The sequence below is a fragment of the Mesoplodon mirus genome, assembly GCF_964341445.2.
Source record: "Mesoplodon mirus genome assembly, chromosome: 7".
NCBI lineage: Eukaryota > Metazoa > Chordata > Mammalia > Artiodactyla > Ziphiidae > Mesoplodon > Mesoplodon mirus.
In genome coordinates, this window is record NC_138983.1 from 71291286 (window position 1) to 71315794 (window position 24509).

Below are 24509 nucleotides of genomic sequence, written 5' to 3' on the forward strand. Positions count from 1 at the left end.
TACCCTTGGAATAAATACAGTGAATCTGTGATTCTGGTGAGTTTTTAAAAATGTTTAGCATCTATGGTATTGATATATCAAAAATATAATTGAACTTTTACTTTTCTTTTTTTTTTTAAGGGAGAAACCCCTCTTGATATGGCTGTGCAAAACAAAAATCGGCTCGTTATTCATATGCTAAAAGCAGAGGCCAAAATGCGAGCCAACAAAAATTTCAGACTTTGGAGGTGGCTGCAGAAATGCGAGGTACTTTCATTCGGGGCCTATTCTGTGGGCTATAAGAATTGTTTTCATTTGTTTTTGTTTTTTAAGGCATCAGGGGAAACCAGGGCGTTGGCCTAGTGCTGCATTTTATCTGCTGATTATATCTTTCCCACACATCCCATAACCCACAGTTGGAAATTTGGCACTTTTATTGGCAATTTGTTGTTGGTCCTTATCTAGATGGCTCTAAAGCTCCACGAATGGCCAGCAAAATCTAAGTTGTAATAGAGAATATAATTAAAATTATTAAAATGGGGTATTGAATTGATTTCACTGTTTAACGTTTTCATATATGATAGCATCGTCTTATCAAATAATAATTAATAATTATACCTTCAGGATGATTCTAGATTAATAGGCATGGGATTTCTATGCAGAGGGTCATCATGAATACTACACCAATTTTGCATTTAGGTATGTGAAGGGAGAGAAAAAGAAGTAACGGTTACTCCTCAGTCTCCTTTGCCATCTCCTCTACTCTCTCCCCCCCTTTATTGGTAGAGTGCCCCAGGGTTTTGTCCTTGGAACTCGTTTCTGTCTAGTCATTCCCTTGGTGATTTCATGCACTTCCATGGCTTTAAATGCCGTCTCTATGTTGACAACTCCCAAAGTTATCTCTAGTTGAGACCTTTCCATACTTGTATATCCAGCTACCTTGATTTGTCCAGTTCACCGTCCAATAGGCATCATCAACATAACATCCAAAACTGAGCTCCTGATCTCTCCTCCCCACTGTCCCTAACTGTTCCATCTACAGCTTTCCCCATCTCAGTAGGTGGCAACTCCCACTCTCCAGTTATCTTTGCCTTTTCTCTGTCATATCACGTATCCAGTCCGTCAGGAAAACATATTGGCTAGTCTGCCCTCAGTATATATCCAGAATCTGACCCTTCTCACCATTTTACCATGGCATTTTGGTCCAGCCACCGTTATCTTTCATGTGGATTTCTGCAGCTGTCTGACATCTCCCTGCCTCTAACTCACCTCTAGTCTCTTCTCAACAGAGCAGCCAGGTGAATCTTAAAATGTAAGTCAGATACTGTCATTCATCTGCTCAGAATCCTATGGTCTCCCACTTTCTCCCAGAATAAAAGCCAAAGTCCTTACAATGGTTTCCATCCAGCTTTTTATATGCTATAAAATTCAGTTAGTACATTTGTCTGTCTTCCCCTGCTAGAATTTAGGCCCCGTGAGAGAAAGACCTTAAATTCATCGATGTGCCCCTAAGTGCCTGGAACAGTGCCTAGCATATGGTACACACTGGGATATTTGTTCAATGAGGAAATAGTGTGGCTCATCTGTGAGTGCTGTATCTGGGATTAAAATTTTGAGATCCACATTTAATTGTTATTTCTGTTCTGAGATTATGTTGCTTGTAGATTCCAAGTTTACCTTTTTTTAAAAAAAAATCTAGACTTGCTCATTTTGTGTTATCATGCAAGTTAGAATTGGAAGTATATTAAAGATTTCATATCATTTGAAATTATCCATCCTCAGAACGTGGCTCAGGGAAGTAAAGATTGAAGAAGATAGGGCAGTATGTATTTTCTCCCTTTGCTGTTGCACGAGCCCTGCTTACTTCCAAGGTCATGTATATTGCACTTAAGGGATTGCATTGTACAGATGTGGTGCCTGGCTTCAATGCAGATAGCCACACTGTTGGTTTGTAGATGCTTCATTCTTTTAACTTTGCAGAATAAACCCGAATTATTAGCATCCTGAGGATATGTTTAAGTCTTTGGCCTCCATGTGACATTTGACACTGAGAATTACTCCCTTCTTGAAGCTCTCTCCCCTGGCTTTACTGGAACCTTTCTTCTGGTTCTCATCCTTCCTTTCTGGTCATACTGATCACTCTTACTTACTTACCTCTGGGGACTTACCTTTTTTACCCTTGAGTGTTTCCGATGGCCAAGATTCTGCCCCTTTCTACCTGCACACAGTCCTCAGGATGCTCTTCATTCCTGGCTTTCCCACCTGTATACTGATGAACACCAGGTTTTCTCCTGTGTGGTAGGCCTGCTTTTCTGACTGACTCCTGGCTATCTCCTAGACGTCCATAGGCATCTACAATTCCATGTGCCCTAAACAAAATTCAAACTTGTTCCTTCTAACCTTCTTTATTAGGGGATGGCACCATTGGCGCCCAGGTTGGAACTCTTATACTCTCTTCGTTGAATCTTGGGTGTATTGATTTTTGTGTGGTCTTTTTGTCTTGTTTTATGCTTTCTGACATATAATACAGTTTGAAAGAAATTATTTTTTTAAATGTCAGCTATCATTAACACTTTTCTTAAAAGATCACCATTTCTTGGAGTGGAAGAAAGCAAAACAAAACATGTTTAAGCAACATTTTATTAATATAAGGCTTTTCAAAGATTGTTTCCAAGATTTGTAATTTCTCAAACTTCAGATTTATCTATCTGCAATTTTGAAGAAAAATTCTGTGTTCTGCTGTTGTATTAATTGTTACTGTATATTTAGGAAGTAGTTTTTCTATTGAACTAATTATTATTAGATACTTAGGAGGTAAAATCCATAAAGTACTAAAATTCTGAATCTCTTAATAGCTCTCCCTGCTGCTGATGCTTTCTGTGATTACCATGTGGGCTGTTGGATACATATTGGACTTCAGTTCAGATTCTTGGCTTTTAAAAGGATTTCTTCTAATAGTATTGTTTTTTCTGACATCTTTGTTTTCAAGGTGTGTATATTAATCTTTGCAAGGTTGGTTATAGCATTTCCAATTTGAGTGCTTATTTCTATTGCTGATTAGCTGGAGTTGCAGATTTTTATTGAACTATGAATGTTACTTATCATGTAGAAACATCCTCAGGGTGGGAGGGAAGAGCTTTGATGGCATATGATTTGACTGAAAGCAAATTGGTCAATCCAGTAATTAAACTGCATTGACAATTGGTGGAAAATAAATATCCTAGCTCACTTTTTGAATTGTTAATCTCAGTGAATAATGGGGAGATTTTTGTAACTGTTTTGCATCTTGAAGCATTTTTGCCCATTTTTCAGAAATTTTGTGTTTTCCTATTCTAAATTCTAAATCTAGATTCTAAATCTAAATCTAAACTAGTCAACTAGTTATTTTTGCTCTTAATGTTTTTTAGTTGAAACAACCTAATTAAATCACAGGAAGTTATAAAATAGTAACTATGGTATGGTTCTATTTTTAGGAGAATATTCATACATGATATATATAAAGATTGCCTGGGTTCAAGTCAAGCTTTACCACATAACAGTCTGACCTTGAGCCAGTTGGTTGACCTCTCTGTGCCTCGATTTCTTCATCTATAAAACGAGGATGAAAATTGTGACAATGCCTGCCTCATCGTTAATACAAATACAATGGTTAGAACAGTGGCTGACACACAGTACTCAATAATCATGTCACACCCCAGTCTCTTCTTCTCACCTCCCTTTCCCAGTAGAGTGGCACCCAGTTCCTCCCATGAATCAGGGGTAGCATCCTTGGATTACTGTCCTCCTCTGTTCTTCCTTTCTCCTCACTTCCCCCACTCAGCACATTACCAAGTCCTTCCTGCTCTGCCCCAGCTGGTCTGCTCCCTCTCTCTCTCCTTAGCTGGCACCCTAGACCAAGCCTCCCAGCTGGTCTCCTGATTCCATCTCTTACCCCCCTGTAGTTCCTCCTCACGTGGCAATCAGGATGGTCTTTTAAAAAGGCAAACCAGTTTCTGTCTTTTCTCCTTGTGTAGAGCCCTCAAGTGGCTTTTCCTTGTTCTCAGAATGACATCCAAACTTCTTGCCTGTGAGGTATTATGTAATTCATTCCCTCCCCTCTGACATCATCTCTTCCCTTCACTGCCCTCCATCCTTCTTTCTGTTTCTAAAACACGTCAAGCTCATTCCCACCTGGGGCCTTGGCTCTTGCTTGTGTCTCTGTCTGAAGGGTCCTGATACCATATTGTTGCATAGCGGGAGACGTCAGTCAGGCCTCAGTTCCAGCGTCCCCTCCTCAGCGAGGCCATGCCTGACTGACTGTACTGCATCACCCCATTGTATTTTCTTCATGGCACTTAATCACTGTTTCCTGGAATGTAAGGCTCATACAAGCAGGACACTTGTCTCTCCCATTGAACATTTTCAGTCACTGAAAGGAAAATGTAACGATGATGATCCATAAAAGAGAATCTGAAAGGAAGTGCTGTGTTGCTCTCTTCGGGGTGTGATTATGAGTGTTTCTGTGTCCTTCTTTTGATTACCAGCATTTTGTAGAATAAGCATGAGTTGCTTTTGCTATAACAAAAAACAAAGCATTAGAGGAATTTTACCTCTTAATCACTCAAGAGCAGACAGTAGGCTGGAAATGAATTTAAATGTTAAATAAAAGTTCAAATTTCTGAAAAATAGCAAAATGCCTAAAATTGTCTGCTATTCAGAAGACTTATAAGTTAGAGATATTCATTTATTTTCCACTAATTGGGTTGACTTGGTCTTCAGATAAATTTTAAGCCAAATTACAATCATCACTTTTTTCTTTTTTCCAGAGAGAAAGCAAAGGCTGGCAATATCTACTCACCTAGGATAGGGGCATTTGAGATTTTGTTTGTTTTAATAGAAACTCACATCACAAAAAATTTATATGGAAACTTTTCTTTGCGAGTTGAGGGCTTCATATGCTAGGCTTAGCATATGTACGCTATTCAAATAGGAGACAAATTCATATGGCAACTGCTTTTATTTCTCCCACTCTATAGAGTCCCAATTTCATGGAGGTAAGCAGCTGTAAACTTCCACTATTATTAGGCTCCACGGGAGGTTGCTTATTGATCCAGGCTGCTATGAGATACCTGTTAGAAGTAGACAGGTCGTAGTAGCAGGCTGTTACAAACTAGGTAGTTCACTGCACCACTTAATTAGGTCAAACATATTCTGCTGCAAAATCTCAGACAAGCCATGCCATGGAGATTACATGGGCTCTATTTGGCCTATTCTGGCAGCATATTGGGGACCTGAGGTTTGGGATCTTTAGTTGTTGTCAAATATTATTTTATCATAATTGTGTTTATGATCTTGATAGCTTCTTAAAAACCCTTTAATATCTATCATCACCCTTTTTTTTCTGGTATAAATTTTAAAGTAGATCCAGGTAAACTCTATTCATGCACCGATTTACTATATTGAGTATTTATTGTAAAAGACAGATTTTTTTTCATTTGAAACAACAATGTTAAACGTTTGAGTAAGTTATATGTGGACTTCCAAGTTGCTTTTGACCCAAGCGAGATGGTTGGTGTTTGATGACTAGTGTCACTGTTAGCCTTTATGTGTCTTTTTACATCGAGGGTCTGCTCTGCAAGCTGTTTGTAGGATGAAAGTGCTCAAGGTTGTGTGCATCTGTATGTTTCAAAAATACACTCTAGAAGAAAGCTTGTTAAATGCGAAGGTGAATCTCCAAGGATTTATGTTTTTGCATTTTGGAGTATTTGAAAATATGATATGCCAAAAAAGAAAGAAATACACATATGTATTGCAATAGAAGTAAAAAAGATTTGAAAGTATAAAGTTATTGGGAATGGAATAATGTATAAGTTAATTATGGGAACTAGAACATTCATCTTATGAGGTCGCGGTGCTTCAGTTTTCTCACATGTAAAATGGGGTGGTGATGGTGTGTAACTCTGTTACCACATGGAAAGTGGCGCATAGCACTCAGTGAAAGCTGTTGTTATGTGAGGGCATCATTATTATTACTTAAGGGTATTTAGAGCTAAAATTAATATGATTCGAGCTTATTTTCACTAATACCTTATGTTTATCCTTTTTTTCTTTTAGGTTCTTGGTCGGGTATAAGAGCCTTATGTACTTCCCAACAGTCTTTCTGCTGAGTTCCGTTTTTTGGATATTTGTGACTTGGTTCATCTTATTTGTTCCTGATATCCTTCCAGGTTACATTTAAATGCATATCTCATTTTGCTTTTAAAAATTACTAATGCCATTGTTAGAAATTTAGCTACTAGAAGAGATCCAGGGAAAGTAAGTCAAATTTATATTCATTTAATGGTCCTGGTTGAAGATGTTTAATGTTGGAAATTACTGAATTCTGGAAATGATCTCAGAGTACACTATGGAAACAGCAGGTGTCTAGTATTGATTACTCATAGGAAGGAAACAATATAATGAATTACTGTTTTGTTTAGATCCATAAGAATTGGTTGTATTGCCTTGAGATTCTCTTCAAGGTCCGATGGTTCTTTTTTTTTTTTTTTTTTTTCTTTTTGCGGTATGCGGGCCTCTCACTGTTGTGGCCTCCCCCGTTGCGGAGCACAGGTTCCGGATGCGCAGGCCCAGCGGCCATGGCTCACGGGCCCAGCCGCTCCGCGGCATATGGGATCCTCCCAGACCGGGGCACGAACCCGTATCCCCTGCATCGGCAGGCGGACTCCCAACCACTGCGCCACCAGGGAGGCCCCCGATGGTTCTTTTAACTTGGTCAGCAGTTATAGGTGATGAATAATTCTTCTGGGTACCAAGGTCTCCTGCATGGGAAGAATACTGGAGGAAATGTGTCCTCCTCAGCAATGGTCAGTGCAATGTTACTATCCAAGGCAGTGATTTTCAGTACACAGTAAAAATAAATTGCATTGCCACCCAAAACATATGTGAAAAAAAGTTTCAGAAAACAATAATCCGAATATGTGCTTTACTCTGATATTTTGTTGTTTTATCCTATTCTATTTCCTTTTTAATAAATGGGTCATAGCCCATTTATTTCTTTCATGACCTACTAATGGATGGCAGCCTGTAGCTTAAAAAAAAACTCATCTATATCACTCGAGGAGCAGGGCCCAGGCCAAGTCTAGTCACCTAGAAGTGGGGATAGGGGTTACTTCTTGGTTTATAGTTACTTATAGCCCCCATTGAGAAGGAGGCATTTTCTCCAATTTTTGATGTTCCCACCTCTTTCCAGGCTCCTTTCTCCCCTTCAAAGGACCCTTGGAAGACATTAAAGTCTTGCTTTCCTTACAGGGTAAGAGAAGAAGGGGTATGGTAGATAGACATGTACCTTTAAGCGTATTCCTTTAGCTCTATATTATTTTTATTTCTGGTAATGACACACTTGAAAAGAAAGAATACTGTTTATGAGAGAGATGCATACACTCAGTTCAAGAATATTTTTTCATAGGAATAAATGTAAAGTGAGAGAGGCATATGAGTTCTCAGAGTGCATACATCTCCCTTCACTGTATAGCATGTTTTTACTTTAAGGATGCTTTTTATTTCTGAGCATTATCTCTAATATTTTTCAGATTCCTTTAATCTAAATGAATGGCACAGCATACTATGGAGGGCATTTGACTTTTTTCAAAAGATTTTATTACATCTAACCTTTGTCTCATAATTATTGATTTGAGGGCAGCTTTTTAAGCACTAGCCTTACCACCACCACTTAATAAAGGCTTGGATGATATCATAATGTGATACAAAAATACTTTATCACTTGTAGAAGTCCCAAGGCTGGTAAATCCTATGGTAGTTGACATGGTACTGAAAGGGCTGGCTGATACTTTTATTTACCAACTCACATGCAGTGGAGTAAACACAGTTTAAAAATTGTGTTTCTTGATGAATTTTTAAAATGTGAGAAACTCACACTATTTCAAATTTTGCACCTAAAATGCGGTAGTTTTTACATTGAGTTATTTCAAATTTGCAGCATTAGTATTAACAAACATGTTACTCCACTGTAGTTTGAAAACCTCAATTACAGAGGTATTTAGTTAGTATTCAGCTTAGTATTCAGCTGAGTTTACTGCTGTTCAGTATTTGTGAAGATGTCATTATATCAGAAGAACTGTTTTGATTTCCATAGCTGGACAGAATCTTAAGATGTTAGAGTTGACAGGAAGGTATTTTACTCGCACGTACAGCATGAAGCCCTTTGATCTAAGCACCCATGTGAGGCCACTGCTGGTGAGGGCAGGTCGGTCAGTAGGTGGCGCCATCAGATCAGTATTTTTCAGGCTGAATGCTAAATGCTGTTTGAACTGTCTTGGGTGTGCACTGAGGTGCTGCCCTGGAAAGACCCAGCCTGAGAGTGTAGACTAGCCGTGTTGCCAAGTGTGGATTGCATGGGGCTTCCACTCCCACAGCCACCTTGCCCATCGTGGGAAGAGGGTCTGGGAAACTGTGGAAAGAGTATGGTCTTTGGAATCAGAATGAATTGGAGTTTAGGCTTTTTTTTTTTCTTACTAGTTATGTACCATTAGGCAAATAATTTCACTGAGTCTCAGTTTTTCTGTAAATTGGGGATAACAGTACCAAGTTCATGGGGCAGCTGCAAGGACTACTATGCTAGGATGTCTGTAAAGTGCTGACCATAGTCCCCATTCTGTAAAGAATACCTATTATGGGCTTCCCTGGTGGCGCAGTGGTTGAGCGTCCGCCTGTCGATGCAAGGGATACGGGTTCGTGCCCCGGTCTGGGAAGATCCCACATGCCGTGGAGCGGCTGGGCCTGTGAGCCATGGCCGCTGAGCCTGCGCGTCCGGAGCCTGTGCTCCGCAACGGGAGAGGCCGCAACAGTGAGAGGCCCGCGTACCACAGAAAAAAAAAAAAAGAATACCTATTTTATTATTATTATTAATTGCTCTTATGAATAAAATCTGTGTGGAAGGCTACATGTTGGGATTAATTTTAAGAGCAGCTCTAGGTTAGCTCCTCAGATGAACAGTTTCTTCTGGTGCCTTTTATATGTTCAGCAAATAATGTGTTTATCTTTTACGAGGCAGGTTTGAGAGGAGAGAGGACCTAACTGGTGAGTTTGAAAGTAAGATGAAGATTCAGGAAAGAGATGGCGGACCACTGAACGTTAGATTTGTGATTCCGTCTCTAGCTGAGTTAAGTTTAAGAAGGATAAATATGTGAAGCCCTAATACTGGGTTTCAGAGGATCAACGTGTACAAGTGCGTATGGTTGTGGGAATGACGTAGGTTCCGGTCACGTGAAAAAGAACCAGGAGCTTTGACTAAAAACCCAGCATGGGGTAGTGATGCAGCTTTCAAGGAAGCCAGTATATAAGGACGATGTGAGTGTCCAAGGAAAAGACATGAGCAATCTCACTGTCTTCTGCCCTGGTCAGGACACACCTGAGATGTGTTCTTTTAAAGGAGAGCAGGAACAAAGCAGGAACATACCCAGGAGAGCGTGTTGTAGGAGGAATGCTGTTGCTGCTTATCCTGGAGGTGTGAGCTCTGCCTTCCAATTTCAGGTGTTGGGAAGTCTGTCATTTGGAAGCCAGTGCTCTGTATAGAATGAGCACTCAATAATTATTGAGCAAATGGGGAAGCAGCTTCTGTAGGGTCTATCTATAGGACACCTATAGTGTAGATCTACAGTGTAGAAATAAAGGAGCTAAAGAATGAAAACCAGTTAGTCCAAGTTATAAAAAGGCAGATTTTAGAGCCACGTTGAGAAACTTTTTAACTGCAAAAGGGTCACAAGCTAACTGGGGAGGCTGCGATGTCTACAAACAACTATGACCTAAGGGCTAAGTGCTGTAGAATAAGCATTCTTAGGTTCAGGGAAGGGAGAGGATCCTTTCCCATAGGGAATCAGGAAAGACCTAAAGGGGGAAGGAGGATTTTAAGTTAGGTCTTGAAGGCAGTTAGGACTTGGACGTCCCAAAAACGTGGTTTTAGAAATAGATGGGGTGAATTGGGGAGCACTTGAGGGCAATGAACCACACAAAGCAAGGACATGGAAGCAAGGAATGTTTGGCTTTTATGTGAGGGAATGTAGTGCGATTCAGGTTACTTGGAAGGAGAAAAATCCATTGATTCTCCTGGGATTGGTTTTGAAAGTTATTCAGAATAAGAGCCCAAAATTTGGTCCAGTCAATACACATGAGATTATCATGTGATTAAACTGAATGTGTTTTTGAGACTGTGTCACGTGTGTTGATCAGGATTTTATGGGAATTAAATTTCAGTTTCACACAACTTTTTTGGATCCTCTTTCTTAAAGCCAGGCCCATCTGCAGATAAACAGATAAACCAAACCAACGAGATTCGTTCCTGCCTACCTGAACCAGATGTGGTTGTGTTGGTTTTTGTGGGCTAGAGCAGTGCTTCTCAAACTATAATGTGCATGTGCATCCTCTAGGGATCTTGTTAAAATCCAGAGTCTGCTTCTGCAGGTCTGGGGTGAGGTCTGGAATTCTGCCCTTGTAGCAAGCTTCCAGGTAAAGCCATTACTGTGGGACCCATGGACCACACTTTGAATAGCAAGCATTCAGAATTTTATTCTATGGCCACCTTTTCCACTCTGAAGTTTAGCACAAGAACATCTTGGCAACACCTTGGAAGGCAGATACAGTTACTATGTCAATATAGTGATTTTAATTGGGCAAGGAGAACTGGTTTACTACTGGCATATTGGTTTATTATTGCACATTTATTTTTCTTTCCCTGGGGGAGAATTTTACTTTTTTATACAAAGAATTTGTACCATTTCAAAAACACTTCAAAGTGGGTAATGTTTATCCTTGAAACACTTTATCTTAATTTATCCATAATATCTGCCTTTCCAAATAGTATCTGATTTGTAATCACTTTGCAAGGAGAGCAATTTGTTTCTGAATTAACTCAGCCTAATACAGTTACAAGGATTAAGTTATGAAAACTTTCCAGTAGGAAATCTTTGCTAGCATTAATTTAATATATAGGGAAATATTTTTAGTTGGCCTCTCTGAATTCAGTGGTTTGTTTCTTTGACTAATTTTGTTAAAATGATCAGAAAATACTGTTTTAGATGTGCACAGGAGAGCCACAGTTACACCGTTTAGATATTAATTTATTTGGATCTGGAAGGTTTTTCAATTTTTAGGAGGTTCTTCATATATTATAACTATTCCTATCAATATTTTATATGAGTTTCAACTAGTGAGAAGAGATTAATTATTAGCCAACTATGAGCAAATTCCTACAGGATTAGAGCATAGAATGGGGCCAGGTTTGAGGGTAGGGATATGTGTCTGTAAGGGAAGGTGAGGCTAGAATGCAGAGAAAAGAGACTCCTAGGCACCAGTGATGAAATTTTCTTTCATCATAATTAGGCTGTTCTTACTGGAAGTCTGATATGTTCCTTAACTTTGCTTTAACATTTAGCAGGCACCACTTTCTTTTTCGTTTTCATTCTCAGCATAGTAGCCTTCCTCTACTTTTTCTACAAGACTTGGGCGACTGATCCAGGCTTCACTAAGGCTTCTGAAGAAGAAAGGAAGATGGTGAGCTTTCTCTGTAATGTTACTGATTTTTTTATAGGAGGGTATGGAAACTATAGAGGGTGACGACCATGTTGGTTTTTGTCGTGCCTACGTCTCTAGTGCCTGGGACCTAATAGATGCAGTGTAAATGTGGGATGATTAAAATCAACAAACAGGTTTCTCCACTGTCATTTATTTATATGAAAGTTTAAAAAATATTTTTATTTTTTATTACAGTAATATCCCACCGGGACTTTTTCAGGTATAATTTCTGTCAGTAGATATGAGTGCCTACTTCTTTATAGTAATGTTTAGAAGTTGGGGAGGCTGTTGTCTTCTTTGTTACCTAAAGCCAGTGTTCCTGAAAGACTGCCTTTGGTGCTTATAGCCATCAGTTCTGATGTGTAGGTGTTTTTGTTCCTTTTTTATGAGTGTATAATGTGTGTATTTATTTTTCTGTAGCATATTATAACTGAGAAATCATTGCCATTCATGGAGAAAAGGGGGGGTGTAATTTTTGTGCATTCTAATTTATTGGCTACGTTTGAAAATGCAGCCTTGAAAAGTCACATATTTCAAGCACAGAATGATATGGTGGCAAGTCTTCTAAGTTGTTTTTCTAGCTACCTCAGTTTGAAGAGAGAGCTGTGAGAATGGTATATAACCATGCATCATCCATTCCCCAACAAAACGCAAACGTAAGGTCAAACTTGATGTCTTTCAGAATATCATCACCCTTGCAGAGACCGGCTGTCTGGATTTCAGAACATTTTGTACATCGTGTCTTGTGAGTGAGTCTTTTCTTTATAATTTTTTTCCCATCGTAAGAGCAAATTCTTGGTTACATTGCTCATGTAAGCATTTTTCAAATCTTCATGGTATATTTATACACCTTTTTTTCTACCAGGTGTAAAATTTGTTTTTTTAAATTTTGCATTACTGTCAGAACAGGCTTCTGCCTTGAACGTGTGGGAGAATGATGTTTGTAATCTCTTGAAGTTGCCTGTGGTTAAATCTCTTTGTGTGTTTTCTTTGCTTTTTCCTGCCATGAAGCATATGTTAGAACTAACTTGGAGTCAGAGGCTCATGATGACCCTAGAAACCACTTAGTGAAACATCTGATTTAGCAACTGAAGATTCATAGCCTAAAGGGAGGAAGTAACTTTCCCTAAATTATTGGCAGAAGCAGAAGTGTAACTCGGTTCCCTTTTTCTTAGTCCAGGGCTCATTCTGCTGTGTGATGCCACCTGTTTTCCCCTTAGTCAGTGTCAGTAAGCTCTGGAATTCAAATCCCTTCTAGTGATGGCCTAATTAGACCTGTGGAAGTAAATAGTAATAAGGCATTCCAGAGCCTCTAAGTGAATTGATCGATTTAGGATTATTTGTGCCGATGTCGTTATAATTTAGGAATAAGATTTTGCTTTTGATTTGTTACCCCTTTGAGACTCTGATTTTTGCTTAGATCTCTCTTAATTGTCCACTTAGATAAGGAAGCCATTAAGGTCACTCCATTGCCATGTGTGCAACTCCTGTGTGGCTCGGTATGATCAACATTGCCTGTGGACTGGACGGTGCATCGGTGAGAGGGTCAAGTTTCCATTTACCATTTTGAAGTTCAGCTCTCTTTAGTTATGTGTGCGACTCAGAAAAAGTGAAAAGCATGTAAGGGGTCCATTCTTGCTTGTCAGAGAATCAGCTTTGTGGTCTAACACTTTTGGAACACTGACTCTTGATGTTAATAATAATAATTAATGTCCTTTGTATAATATTTTAACATGTATAAAGTACCTTCATATATAGTATCCTATTTGAACATCAGAGGTTGGTATTATTACCTCCATTTTAGAGTTGAAAAAATATTAAAGGTCAAATTATTTGCTTGAGATCACTTGAGTAGTGTCAGTCTTCCACTCCAGATACCATGTCTTTTCCATATTTTGTGTCTTGTCCCTTTTATTCACCTTCTCTACTTGCCTCTGAGGCTCAGGTAGGTGCTAGAACCACAGACGGCAGGGGTCTGGGGATTGCCTTCCACCCAGGGAGTGTTCTGATCTGAAGCCCTGGGTTTCCTCCGAGCCGTCACAGTAAAAGCCAGGGCTTTATTACGAGGAACTTCAGAGGAACTATGGTCATGGGTCTTCAGGGGAGGCTCTGCATGTATAATCTTGACGAACAAAAAAGGCTGCCTCAGCTCAGGCAGCTTTCCTTGGTGCATTTTGATGTTCTCCACTATTCCTAGAGAACAAGTGAAGAGAGAATTCCTGGGCTTCCAGGCTTCGTGTACCCCATCCCACCACAGAGATGAGATGATTGGCATTATAACAGGCAGCTTTGAATGGCAGTGGGAAAACAATAGTGTGAGCCCACATATTTTTACCACACTGCGTTTACATAGTGTTTTCATATATATCATCCTGTTTGGTTGCCACCGGCCTGTGAAGTAGACAGAAGAGATATTTTCCCCATATTGAAAGTAAGAACACTGAATCAGAGAAGTTAAATGATGTACCTATAGTCACACAGCTTGTCATTCGTAAATCTGGGTCTCCTGATTCCAGTGGGTGTTGCTCCTTCTGCTGGGCTTTGGTACCTCAGGAGGAGGTGGGAATGTGATGGTGGCTAAGGAGCTTTTCTGTGTCATTAGCATCAAAATGCTGCCATCTCCAGTATCAAGGGGGCAGCACATGCAACAGTGGGGCTTGGTTGCATGGCCCCCTCACCCCTTCTTTGCTTCTGTAGGCCTTTCTCAGGCCGCAGGTTGCCCCTCTTTAGCTATGTCAGTCTCCTGCAATATATCTATTGCCCTTCAGATTTGTTTTCTCTGTCCCCCTGATTAAGTCAGTACTTGATGTCCAGAAGTTGTACTTATATAAATTTATTACACGGAAGGAAGGAAGAGACAGGGTATGACTTGCCCCAAATCCTGCCTCCTCCCCTCCCTCCAATGCTGTATAGGCCATCCCAGAGCTGTATTTGTTCTATCCAAAAAAGAAGTGTCCTCTTTGAGGTAAGTAATGAATAAATATTAGTTTAGTTAACATGGACAGTTGAACATGACATATCAGAGCTGTTTGGTTTGGGTTTAATGGTATTTAAAAGCAAAACAGCAGCTTCTTTCTTTTTTACTTTGGTGAAGGCTTTTGACAGGGAAGTGGTTTAATAAGGTCTTCATCTGGAAAATCATTGGAAGAAAGTATTAAACGTGTTTTTCTTTTTGATGTAGGTTTTGGCAACCATCATTATTACATATTCTTCTTATTTTTCCTTTCCATTGTGTGTGACTGGATTATATATGAATCTTTCATCTGTAAGTATAAATTTTTCTTACAGCAAACTTATGCACCCTCACTCACATATACTTTTTCTTGTAAACTCTTGTATGTCACATTCCGGCTGGATGACTATAAGCCATACCTTAATAAAAATGAAACAAATGTTTCTAAGACTCTCTCAGCACTGGGAAGCTGCAAGAAGTGCTAGAAGAGGTTAGTTGTCAGTAGTTTGGAAGAGATTCTGCTCTAAAGTGACCTTGATAAGCTTGAGAAGTGGTCAGAAATAGAGATTCACTTAAGGTAAGTGCAGATTTATCCCCCAGTGAAATGAGTAAAAATCAGGTGTTCAAGTTCAAAGCAAGGGAAGTGATAAGTAAATAAACTAGGAAAAAAAAAAAGATTGGTGCTAGAGAGGTTGTGGAAGGGAGGTGGAGGTGGTCACAGTAATTAAGGAACAAAACTGAAAGCTCATGCCATTTGACAGATGTCAAGTCACAACTTAGAACTGATGGGAAAACAGTAACAGTGATCAGAAGGTCGGAAATAATAACTTGGAAGAAAACATTAGGTCACTTACTCTGCATCCCTGAGAAAGGCAAATAACTTTTCAACAGCAGTGCAGAAGGGCGTTGAGGGGGTCTCATGTAGGGAGTGACGTTGAGCTGCTCCAAGGTGAGCGACTAAGAACAGGGTTTAAATTGAAGCAGGGAGGATTTTGGTTAGCTCTTAAGAATTGCATGACTATGCTTTTCAGACCTTGGAATAGGTTACCTAACCAGAAACAATGTACTGTGCTTGTAGTTTATTTTGACTTTATTTGTTTAACTGTTTATTATTCATTTATTCTGAAGGTTTTAGGAGAATTTGGATCTAGAGGCAGAGGCTTCGCTACTGATCTGTTTCCATCCATCCTCCTGTTATATTCATGCTTTAGTCTTAGATTTTGCCAGTAGAGTACTAGTTTGTTGCTTGAGCTAAAATCTGAAATGATTCAGGAAGACGTGGAAAGTTTTTTCCTACATTTTTTCTTTTCCCCTTAGCATCCCAAGTCCCACCACACCTTACACTCCCCACCCCACTCACCCACTGGCTTTCTCTAGTTTAAATTTTGTTTAGTTTTTGAAAGACAGTTCCTCCTGTGCTGCCCCCAGCCTCCCAGATCTCTTCTCCAGAAACATCCAGTATTACAAGTTTCGTTTAGGGTTTCATTTTTAGAGATTGTTAATTAAAATCTATGAAATGATCTATTTTTAGCCTTGCCGTAGGCATGGAGGGGGCCTCAGTTACCTCGTCAGCCCTTCTCCCTACCAGACACCTTCGGTGTCTCTGATCACTAGGGAATGCTTTTGTAGCTCAGTGTAACTGCCACCATCTCAAATGGACCTAAGTCAGAAGGTTGTGATCCCTGATCTCAGTTCTTGTCAAAGGCCATCAGAAATCCTAAGCATTGAAAATTTAAAACCTCTTAGATTATGTCCTGTGGTGTAAGAAATAAAAGATTTTTTTGACGGTGCTTCCTTCTGTCGAGAGAGCTGCCTTTTTAAGGCCTGACAATAAAGCATGTTCCTGGGAAACCTTTTTAAGCTGGCCCATGGACCAGCTTGTCCCTTGGACTTGATCCTCAGGGAGAGGAGCCAGATTTTACACCACTCTTGTCTCTCCCCATTCTCCCTCTTCACTAAAAATAGTCATCTTTGTGTGGTGGCTATGTCCAGCATACAACTGTATTGATAAGGACAGAAGTAATTTTCCATCACGTTCATTCTTTCCAAGTTGCTTCCTTATTACATGCGTTTGGTTCTTCCCTCCTCTTTGTCTTTATTCTCTGGCTCTGAACCAATTTTTGTATCATGTTTTTTGTTTCTTAGGAACAGTCCCACCTTACATTTACTAACAGCTATATAGACTAGCTGAACGTATTTTGTTACTTTTATCCCATTTATATTCTGACAGTATTTCTTTACACCGAATGCACGCTTCCTGTCATTTATCGTTATTTCACAGACAGCAAAAACGAACTTTTGGTCCATTTTTCTAATGAGGCCTCATTGTCATCCCACCTTCTTTGTTTATCATTAACGCTCCTGGTGCCAGAACGCTGCTGTGCACCCTCATCCTCCTCATGGGATCTGGTTCCAGCTACTCTGACTCTGTGCAGCCTCCATGCATTTCCCCTTTTGTGAGGTCTGTTTTCAGGATGGACAGTAAGTCACTCAAAGTGTCAGCATCCCGCAAGTTACAGGGAGAAAGATTTTAGATCATTGTTAGAAAGAACATAGTAACTGTCGGAGTTGTTTGAAGATGAAAATGACTGACCTGGAGCGATATGCGTTCCCTATCATTAGCCAGTGACCACCTGATAAGAATGTATTATTAGTACATATTAAAGTGTTACGTCGCATAACATAATGTATGTGGCCATTTGCAGCCATATCTTTGATAAATCTGAGATCAGTCCTATGAAGATTTCCATTCAAAGTCATGCTGTGTTATCAAAAAATTCCCAGAAGGGAGCAGTAGAAATCCATAAGCTGAAAGAAAGTAGATACTCTTTCCCACTCAGCAGCTGTTTCCTCTGCCTGCTGTTGGAAATTATATTCTTTTTTTTGTTATATCAGGTACATGGAATGCATCTTTCTTTGCAGTCCTAATGAGAAGCTCTAAAGAAAGTGTAATTTACCTTAAGTTTTTTACCTTGATTGTTACTCTATGATGATTGCCCTTAGAATTCTTCTGGCATATATTCATGAAAGATGGTTGGAAATCAAATGAGACTCAAAAAGAAAAAATGGACAGACAGTTGATAGTTAAGTCATGGACTCATTTTCTTCCTGTCCCAGGAGCTCTTAAGTGCTGCTTTGGGAAAATGTCTGAAACTACTTATCAAATTGTCAGAGGCATTTATGAAACCTCAAGGTGCAAATCTACACAATTCTTATTTCCTTGTCGTTTATGAATGCTCATGATGCCTGTTTAAAGTCATTGGTTTTACATAACCTTGAAGATCTGTTCCCTTGTTTCTGCTGCTTCCTACTTGTGTTCTTACTGCTGCTCTTGGCTGTGTGGGTTAGGGGGTCAATATCATGAAGACCATAGTGAAGGCCTCACTTTTTTTTTTTTTTTTTTTTTTTTTTTTTTGCTGTACGCGGGCCTCTCACTGCTGTGGCCTCTCCCGTTGCGGAGCACAGGCTCCGGACACACAGGCTCCGCGACCATGGCTCGCGGGCCCAGCCGCTCCGCGGCATGTGGGATCTTCCGGGATCGGGGCACGAACCCGTGTCCCCTGCATCGGCAGGCGGACTCTCAACCACTGCGCCACCAGGGAAGCCCCAGGCCTCACTTTTGATTGGCACGTAGATAGATGTTCCTGGGGAAAAACTGAGCTGCGACCATATGAATCTTGTTCTCTGTTCTTTTCCTAGGGGTGTCTGGCTCATGAGATCTCTCACCTGGCTTTTCTCCCCCTGCAGGATTAATTATGGTCCCAGTGCAGAAGTACACCCAGTAACTGCAAGCTGTAGGCTGTGGTCCAGTGGTATCTAGGTGCTTATAGGATTTCTTGTGCCCACGGGAATGGCCTGTTGATCTGAACCCTTAATAAGAGTTTATATTCTGTTCTGTAATAGACCCTTATCTTGCTGTAACATGGATAAGATAGAGAATTTTCTAGGACAAATATTTATTAAATATATAATCATTCTCAGTTATCAAGTCCTTGAACAATTAACTTCTGGCCAGTGTATTTTATGCTGAATATGCTAATTTTAGTCATGATTTTATAGACCTTTTTTGCTTTTATTCCCTCACTGCCAACTACCCATGCAGTATTATCATAGCCTTAACAGTGAGGTATCTTTTTTTTTTTTAATCTTTGTTGAGCTGGCATTTATTTGGAAGATAAAATCTTAAAGTTGAGTTCTGATCTGTGCCATCATGTCTTACTTTCTCTTCTCCCTAAACAGAACTGCAGTGATTTTTATCTTCTTGAAGAATGATCACTAGTTTGTTGCCTTTTTAAATAATGGGTTCCTTTTTTGTGAATTCACAGATTGGTCAAATCATTGTGTCACAACATTCAAAGCAGATGGACTGTGGACCTACCTCAATCAGATTGTGGCCTGTTCCCCTTGGGTCGTATATATCTTCACGTTAGCAAGTTTCCATTTCTCATGGTCAACATTTTTATTACTTAATCAGCTCTTTCAGGTATTTATCTTATAATGCCTTTGGTAAAATTTCCAATACCCCATAGTGAGATAGAAAGACTTGAATTTCAAATCAGAAGACTTAGATTTGAGTTCCACTTCTGTCACTTACTCTGTGGGTCTGGGCATGTCATTTGACTCCCGAATTTCAGTTTCCTTGTCTGTAAAATGGGGATAATAATGCCTGTCTACTCTCGCAGGATGGTTTAAAGGTTAGAGTGATAAGGTGTTAGTGTAGCCCTAGGATTTATCTAATCTGACCTCTTTTACAGATAGAGAGGTACAGAGGTGAATTGAATTGCTCAAGGTCACCCAGTGAGTGGCAAAAATCAGAACTGGAAACTTAGGTCTTCTGACAGTTCGTTTCAAGGGGTTTTTCCATCATATAATTAAATTACGTGGCGTATGAAAGCATGGTATAAACTGTAAAGCATTGTGCAAATGTGAGATGATTACGTTCCCTCACTTTTCCCAGCCCTGTTTGTTATTAATATGCAGCACTTAAGTGGATGGAAGTGGGGAAGAAATGAAAGATGCATCACTAACCAACATGGTAATTACACTTGCAGAGTAGGTCATGACAGTTAGAACGCTCATGCTCCAGGGCGGTAGCCACCACCTTCAGCTTTCTGTGAAGCTTCTGTCCCCTCCCTGCTGCCTGCCTTCCTTTATGAGCATAACCTAATTCTCACTGTTGCTAGGGCCTGCCCCCGTGGAATGGACAGCCATGAGCAGTCTGAGCCAATTATTGCCAGACCTCAGATAATTAGAGCATTGCTCAACAAAAGCAAGATGTATTCCATTTTTATGGGGGAATAACCAGTTCTGCAATAATAATAAAAAATAAAGTAAGAAAAAGGGGGGAAAATGCTAAGGAAAGGAACTAAGCTAGTAATACTGACTGAACTGAGGTTTCTGAATACCCGTCCTAATCTCCTATCTGACATCTGTAAGATGTAAGGATATTAAGAATGGATATTAGCATCAATGATTATTAATATTATAATCATTTATAATACCTAATATTTATATATGCTTTACGTATTCCAAAGCACTTTCCCGTCAATGGCCTCACAGACATTTGAGATGGAGTCTGTGCCAAAGTCGTGTTTCCATTTTATGGTTGAGAAAACTAAACCTAAGAGGTGTTGAGTGCCTTGCTTATGGCCATAGGGCTCAGTCAGAGGAGGTGGAGTTAGAAGCAGAACCTAAGATTTGGGACATCAGTTCTAATTCTCTTTCTTCTTTCCTGGACTCTTAGAATAAGTACATTTGAGGCTATAATATCTTTACTTTTTAAAAGAAAGTTTGTTTATACTCTCTAAGGCAGGAAAGTGGACTCAAAGTTTTGGATAGTTTTCAAAAACAGGAATTCAGAGTAAAGTTGTTTTCTTAATAAACAAAACAATCCAGTTATTTAAAGCCTTTCGTTTCCTGAGTGCTCAGGTGAGTCATGGTTTTGACCGTAGGGAGTCAAACTGAGCATATGGACGGCTGGCAAGGACCGTGGGCTTTATTCTCACACTGACTGAGGTGTCTGCCCCAGTTCTGCCACTCTCTAAGCCGTGTGGCCTTGGACCAGTTACTTCATCTCTTATCAGCCTCTGCACTGGATCATGTTAAATTTCTTATCGCCAATCCTTAGAGAACCCGATGAGGATGCTGTGATAATCTCTGTCTTACAGATAAGGAACTTGATGTTTGAATTATTTTGAGGATTAGGTGAGATATCTTAGTGAATAATATTGGTTTTAATGATTTGAGAGTTTTTAAAGTTACCTTAATTCTTACCCTCCCCCAACTTTATGGATTTAAATGTTCTTCACTTCAGATTAACTTTTTTATTTGGCCCTTTTCAAAGAGAGACTAAGAAGCGTATAGAGGTTGAGATAATTGCATTAATACTGACCTTACGTTGTTTGATTCACCTGGAAGTTGAATGCTGAATGTGTTGAGACTCTAAACATGGCCGTAAGCCACAGCTTGGATTACTAAAGCAATCATTTCACGACTCTTGAGTCAATGCACTCTGCTTTCTTGAAGGTTAATAAAAGTCAGTCAAAAAAATAAAATGCCCAGCTACTAGATTTACATGGGAGTCTTGTTTTGAGCTGCCCTGTCCTTGCCCTCACTGTGATCATTGGTTAGCAGTCCAGGTGATGTGGTCTTTGGGGGAGAACCGAATGTTTGCCAGTGTCCTGTGGTGCGTTGCCAAGAGTGGTGAGGCTCGATGTGGTGGTGTTTTTCATGTACCTTCCCACCTTCATTTTCAGATTGCTTTTCTGGGCCTGACCTCTCATGAGAGAACCAGCCTGCTGAAGCAGAGCAGGCACATGAAACAGACGTTGTCCCTCAGGAGGACCCCATACAAGTAAGTGAGACCTATCCTGCCCACTGAGCCGGTGGAAGGTGCTGGCCTCGCCATTGGTTTCCCGACCTAGTGTCACCACCCACAGCCCTGCTGCCATCCTCTAACTGGCTGACAGAGTTGAACCTCTTCTTTCTTGGAAGCCTCAGTGACAGGAGATGAGTGGTAAGGTCATGAGCCCCAAGGTGGTAAGATTTAGTCTACTGGCCTCAGCACAAACAGTAAGTGACTTTGAAGTCTTGCCAAGATGGGAGATCTCTTCAGTCAAGCCACATGGTCACAAGGTTGCATATTGCTGGCATGAAGTCAGCGTGAGATAACTAAGCACGTGGCTGAGAAAGCCAGCCACAAGGCTCTCTGTAGAAAGCGTTAGATTGCGAGCTTTGCCAGGATTTTCAACCTGGCTTTCTATCACCAGTAATTCTTTTTTTTTTTTTTTTTTTTCTTTTTGCGGTACGCGGGCCTCTCACTGCTGTGGCCTCCCCCGTTGCGGAGCACAGGCTCCGGATGCGCAGGCCCAGCAGCCGTGGCTCACGGGCCCAGCCGCTCCGCGGCATATGGGATCCTCCCAGACCGGGGCACGAACCCGTATCCCCTGCATCGGCAGGCGGACTCTCAACCACTGCGCCACCAGGGAGGCCCTCACCAGTAATTCTTGTAGCCTGATGTTTAAAGTGTCCACCTGTGTCAGGGAAAAGTCACTTTTTCAGGTTTGGGGTATGTTTTCCCCAGGGCACTGGTTGTGTAAAACCTGTCCTCAGCTGAAAATGAGAGTGTCTGTAGGATGGCCGTCATCTTATGAGATGAGAGATCAGGGTTTGAAGCTTATCTTCCTGTCAGATATGTCAGGATCTTGGAGGCTGGGAGCGCTGCAGAGGTGACCCAGGGCCCTCTAGGGATTTGCCCGCTCACTGCATATCTCAGGAGCAGTCTATTTTAAAGCACACTCGTGGTACAAGATGAAACTGTTAGGCTGTTAGACAAGGAAATCAGAGCCTGGGATATGACTATGATGTGTGTTTAGAGGAGAGAAATTGACTTAATTGGGAAGAGACGGCCAAAGTGATGGAGTGTAGAGAGTCGTGTTAAGCTCGTGATGATTGTTTCAGACTGGCAGTGATAATAAAATCCCTTTCTCAGTGACTTAACCAGAGGAGTATTTACTCCACCGAAGTATGGACCTCTTTGTGATAGAGGCGGAATTTTAAGCTGAGCCTTGAGAGGTGTGGGGTGGGGAGCAGGAAGGAAGGGCGTCCCGAGCCCTGGAGAAGCGTCTGAATAAAGGGCCAGAGGTGAGAGAGTTGGGGCGTTTTGGGGAATTGCTAAGACATGGCAGCATTCCTGGAGAAACTAAAGGTAAAGCCTTGGAGCCACTTTGAATCTAGCTTCCAAAGATTTGTCTTACTGTCTTCCCCTAAGTTACTTTTACTCACTAGCCAGCTCTTGAACTGGGCCCTGTCGGACCCCAGCATGCCTCCCTGCTTCCACCCCATCATTTCCATGTGGGCAACCCCCTGCCTGGGAAGCTGCCTTCTTGGCAGCCTTGGAAATTTCTTGACCACTCTCAGTAACCAGCAGCAGTGGCACACGCATCCTCACACACAGATGTGTTCCGATGTGTTTAAGACGTTGGGTTAGGCACTTGAAAGATGAGGCGTATGCCTAAAAATGAATATTCGTGATAACTGGAACAGACAGTAGCATTCAGGAATTTAATGGAGGAAAAAATGATGCTGAAGATATGTAGTCAGGAAGGCTCCAAAGGGGAAGTGGGCCTTGACCTAGGCTTTGAGAACTGGTAGGGCTTAAAAGGATAAGGGTGTTACCTGATGGAAGAGTAGGGGAGTGTGGGTTCCAGGGTAGAAGAATGGCCCATGCAGTTGTGATCATGGGAAGAATAAAGCCAGAGTGGCTTTAACAAAAGATGAGTTTGGAGCATCAATACCCGAGGAGTCCTGGGCTTTATTGTATAGGGCTGTGAGTACAAAGATGAGGGATTTGGCTTTGAGCCTCTGGGCAGAGGAATGTCGTTAAAGGGTTTTGACTGGGAGGTTAGGGGCTATGAATATATCAGGTGTTTGGAGGACCAGTCTCCAGTATGTAGGATGAATCAGAAGGAATTGAGACAGAGACACCATTTAGAGTTTCTTAGAATTCGAAGAATCCCACCTTGTTGATCATAGTTTTTCTGGCCTGTCTGGCCTTTGATATAGTCCAAGTCTGAATTAGAGCAGTGGGAATGGAAAGAAAGAAACTCAATGGTGGCAGTGACTGTTCTAGTGAGTGGGGACCCAAAATGAACTTGAGTTGCTAGGCACAGCCAGGGAATCTCAAAATAGGGATTCAGGTCCAGAAATGGAACTGGGCTTCAGTTTTAAGGGCCATAAATTCAAGAACTGTCTGATTCACCTCTGGATTCCTGCAGGATCTTGGAAGGATATATACTGTAAATTCTCAGTGAACGTTTATGGTTTGAATGAATGTTTGTCAAATGCTAACAGGAAATGTAGTAAGACGTGTTCTCTTTCTTTCTTGGCAGCCTTGGGTTCACACAGAACCTCGCAGATTTCTTTCAGTGTGGCTGCTTTGGCTTGGTCAAGCCCTGTGCAGTAGACTGGACGTCACAGTACACCATGGTCTTTCACCCAGCTAAGGAGAAAGTTCTTCGCTCAGTGTGAAGAAAAGCAACCCACAACTCTCACTCTGATTTGTTTGTATTTATGTTGATGCCTTGTGGTCTGCAAGTGAAGTGAAGACTTAGAGTTCACCTAAGCCCAAAGGAAAACACAGGTGGTTTTTAAAGCATTTGGTAAAAACAGAAGTTCTTGAGAAAGGCTGACACGTTTTCAGACTTAGTAAGATGGACTGTTACTGAACAATCTTGGCAGACATCTAAAAAAATAAACTTCTATATTTTTCACAAGAAAATGCAAGTTCCTTTTTTTTTTTTTTTTTTTTTGGAGATAATATTCACCAATTATGGAGAAAATGTGGTATTTTCAGATACTTTTATTGGCTGTTTCAAAATAGTATTATTCTTTAAACTTGTAATTTTTGATAAATTATTTGTCTTTGTTTTATCTATAAATATGTAAAAAATATTTAAATAGATGTACCTGTTTTGCTTTCTCACTTAATAAATTTTTTTTTTTGTAGTTGAGA

At 40.6% G+C, this 24509-nt stretch overlaps 1 protein-coding gene across 1 annotated transcript in view; it reads left to right on the forward strand.

Annotated features, from left to right (window-relative positions):
- The window catches only part of ZDHHC13 (zDHHC palmitoyltransferase 13), a 50050-nt gene extending 25541 nt beyond the window's left edge, over positions 1 to 24509 (forward strand). The window contains exons 8-17 of the mRNA XM_082626472.1: positions 121 to 246; positions 2835 to 2968; positions 6073 to 6173; positions 11399 to 11523; positions 12227 to 12289; positions 12988 to 13081; positions 14726 to 14809; positions 18823 to 18980; positions 21253 to 21350; positions 23887 to 24509. Of these exons, the coding sequence (XP_082482598.1) occupies positions 121 to 246; positions 2835 to 2968; positions 6073 to 6173; positions 11399 to 11523; positions 12227 to 12289; positions 12988 to 13081; positions 14726 to 14809; positions 18823 to 18980; positions 21253 to 21350; positions 23887 to 24025 (1122 nt within the window). The 3' untranslated portion in view covers positions 24026 to 24509. The remainder of the gene's footprint in view (positions 1 to 120; positions 247 to 2834; positions 2969 to 6072; positions 6174 to 11398; positions 11524 to 12226; positions 12290 to 12987; positions 13082 to 14725; positions 14810 to 18822; positions 18981 to 21252; positions 21351 to 23886) is intronic.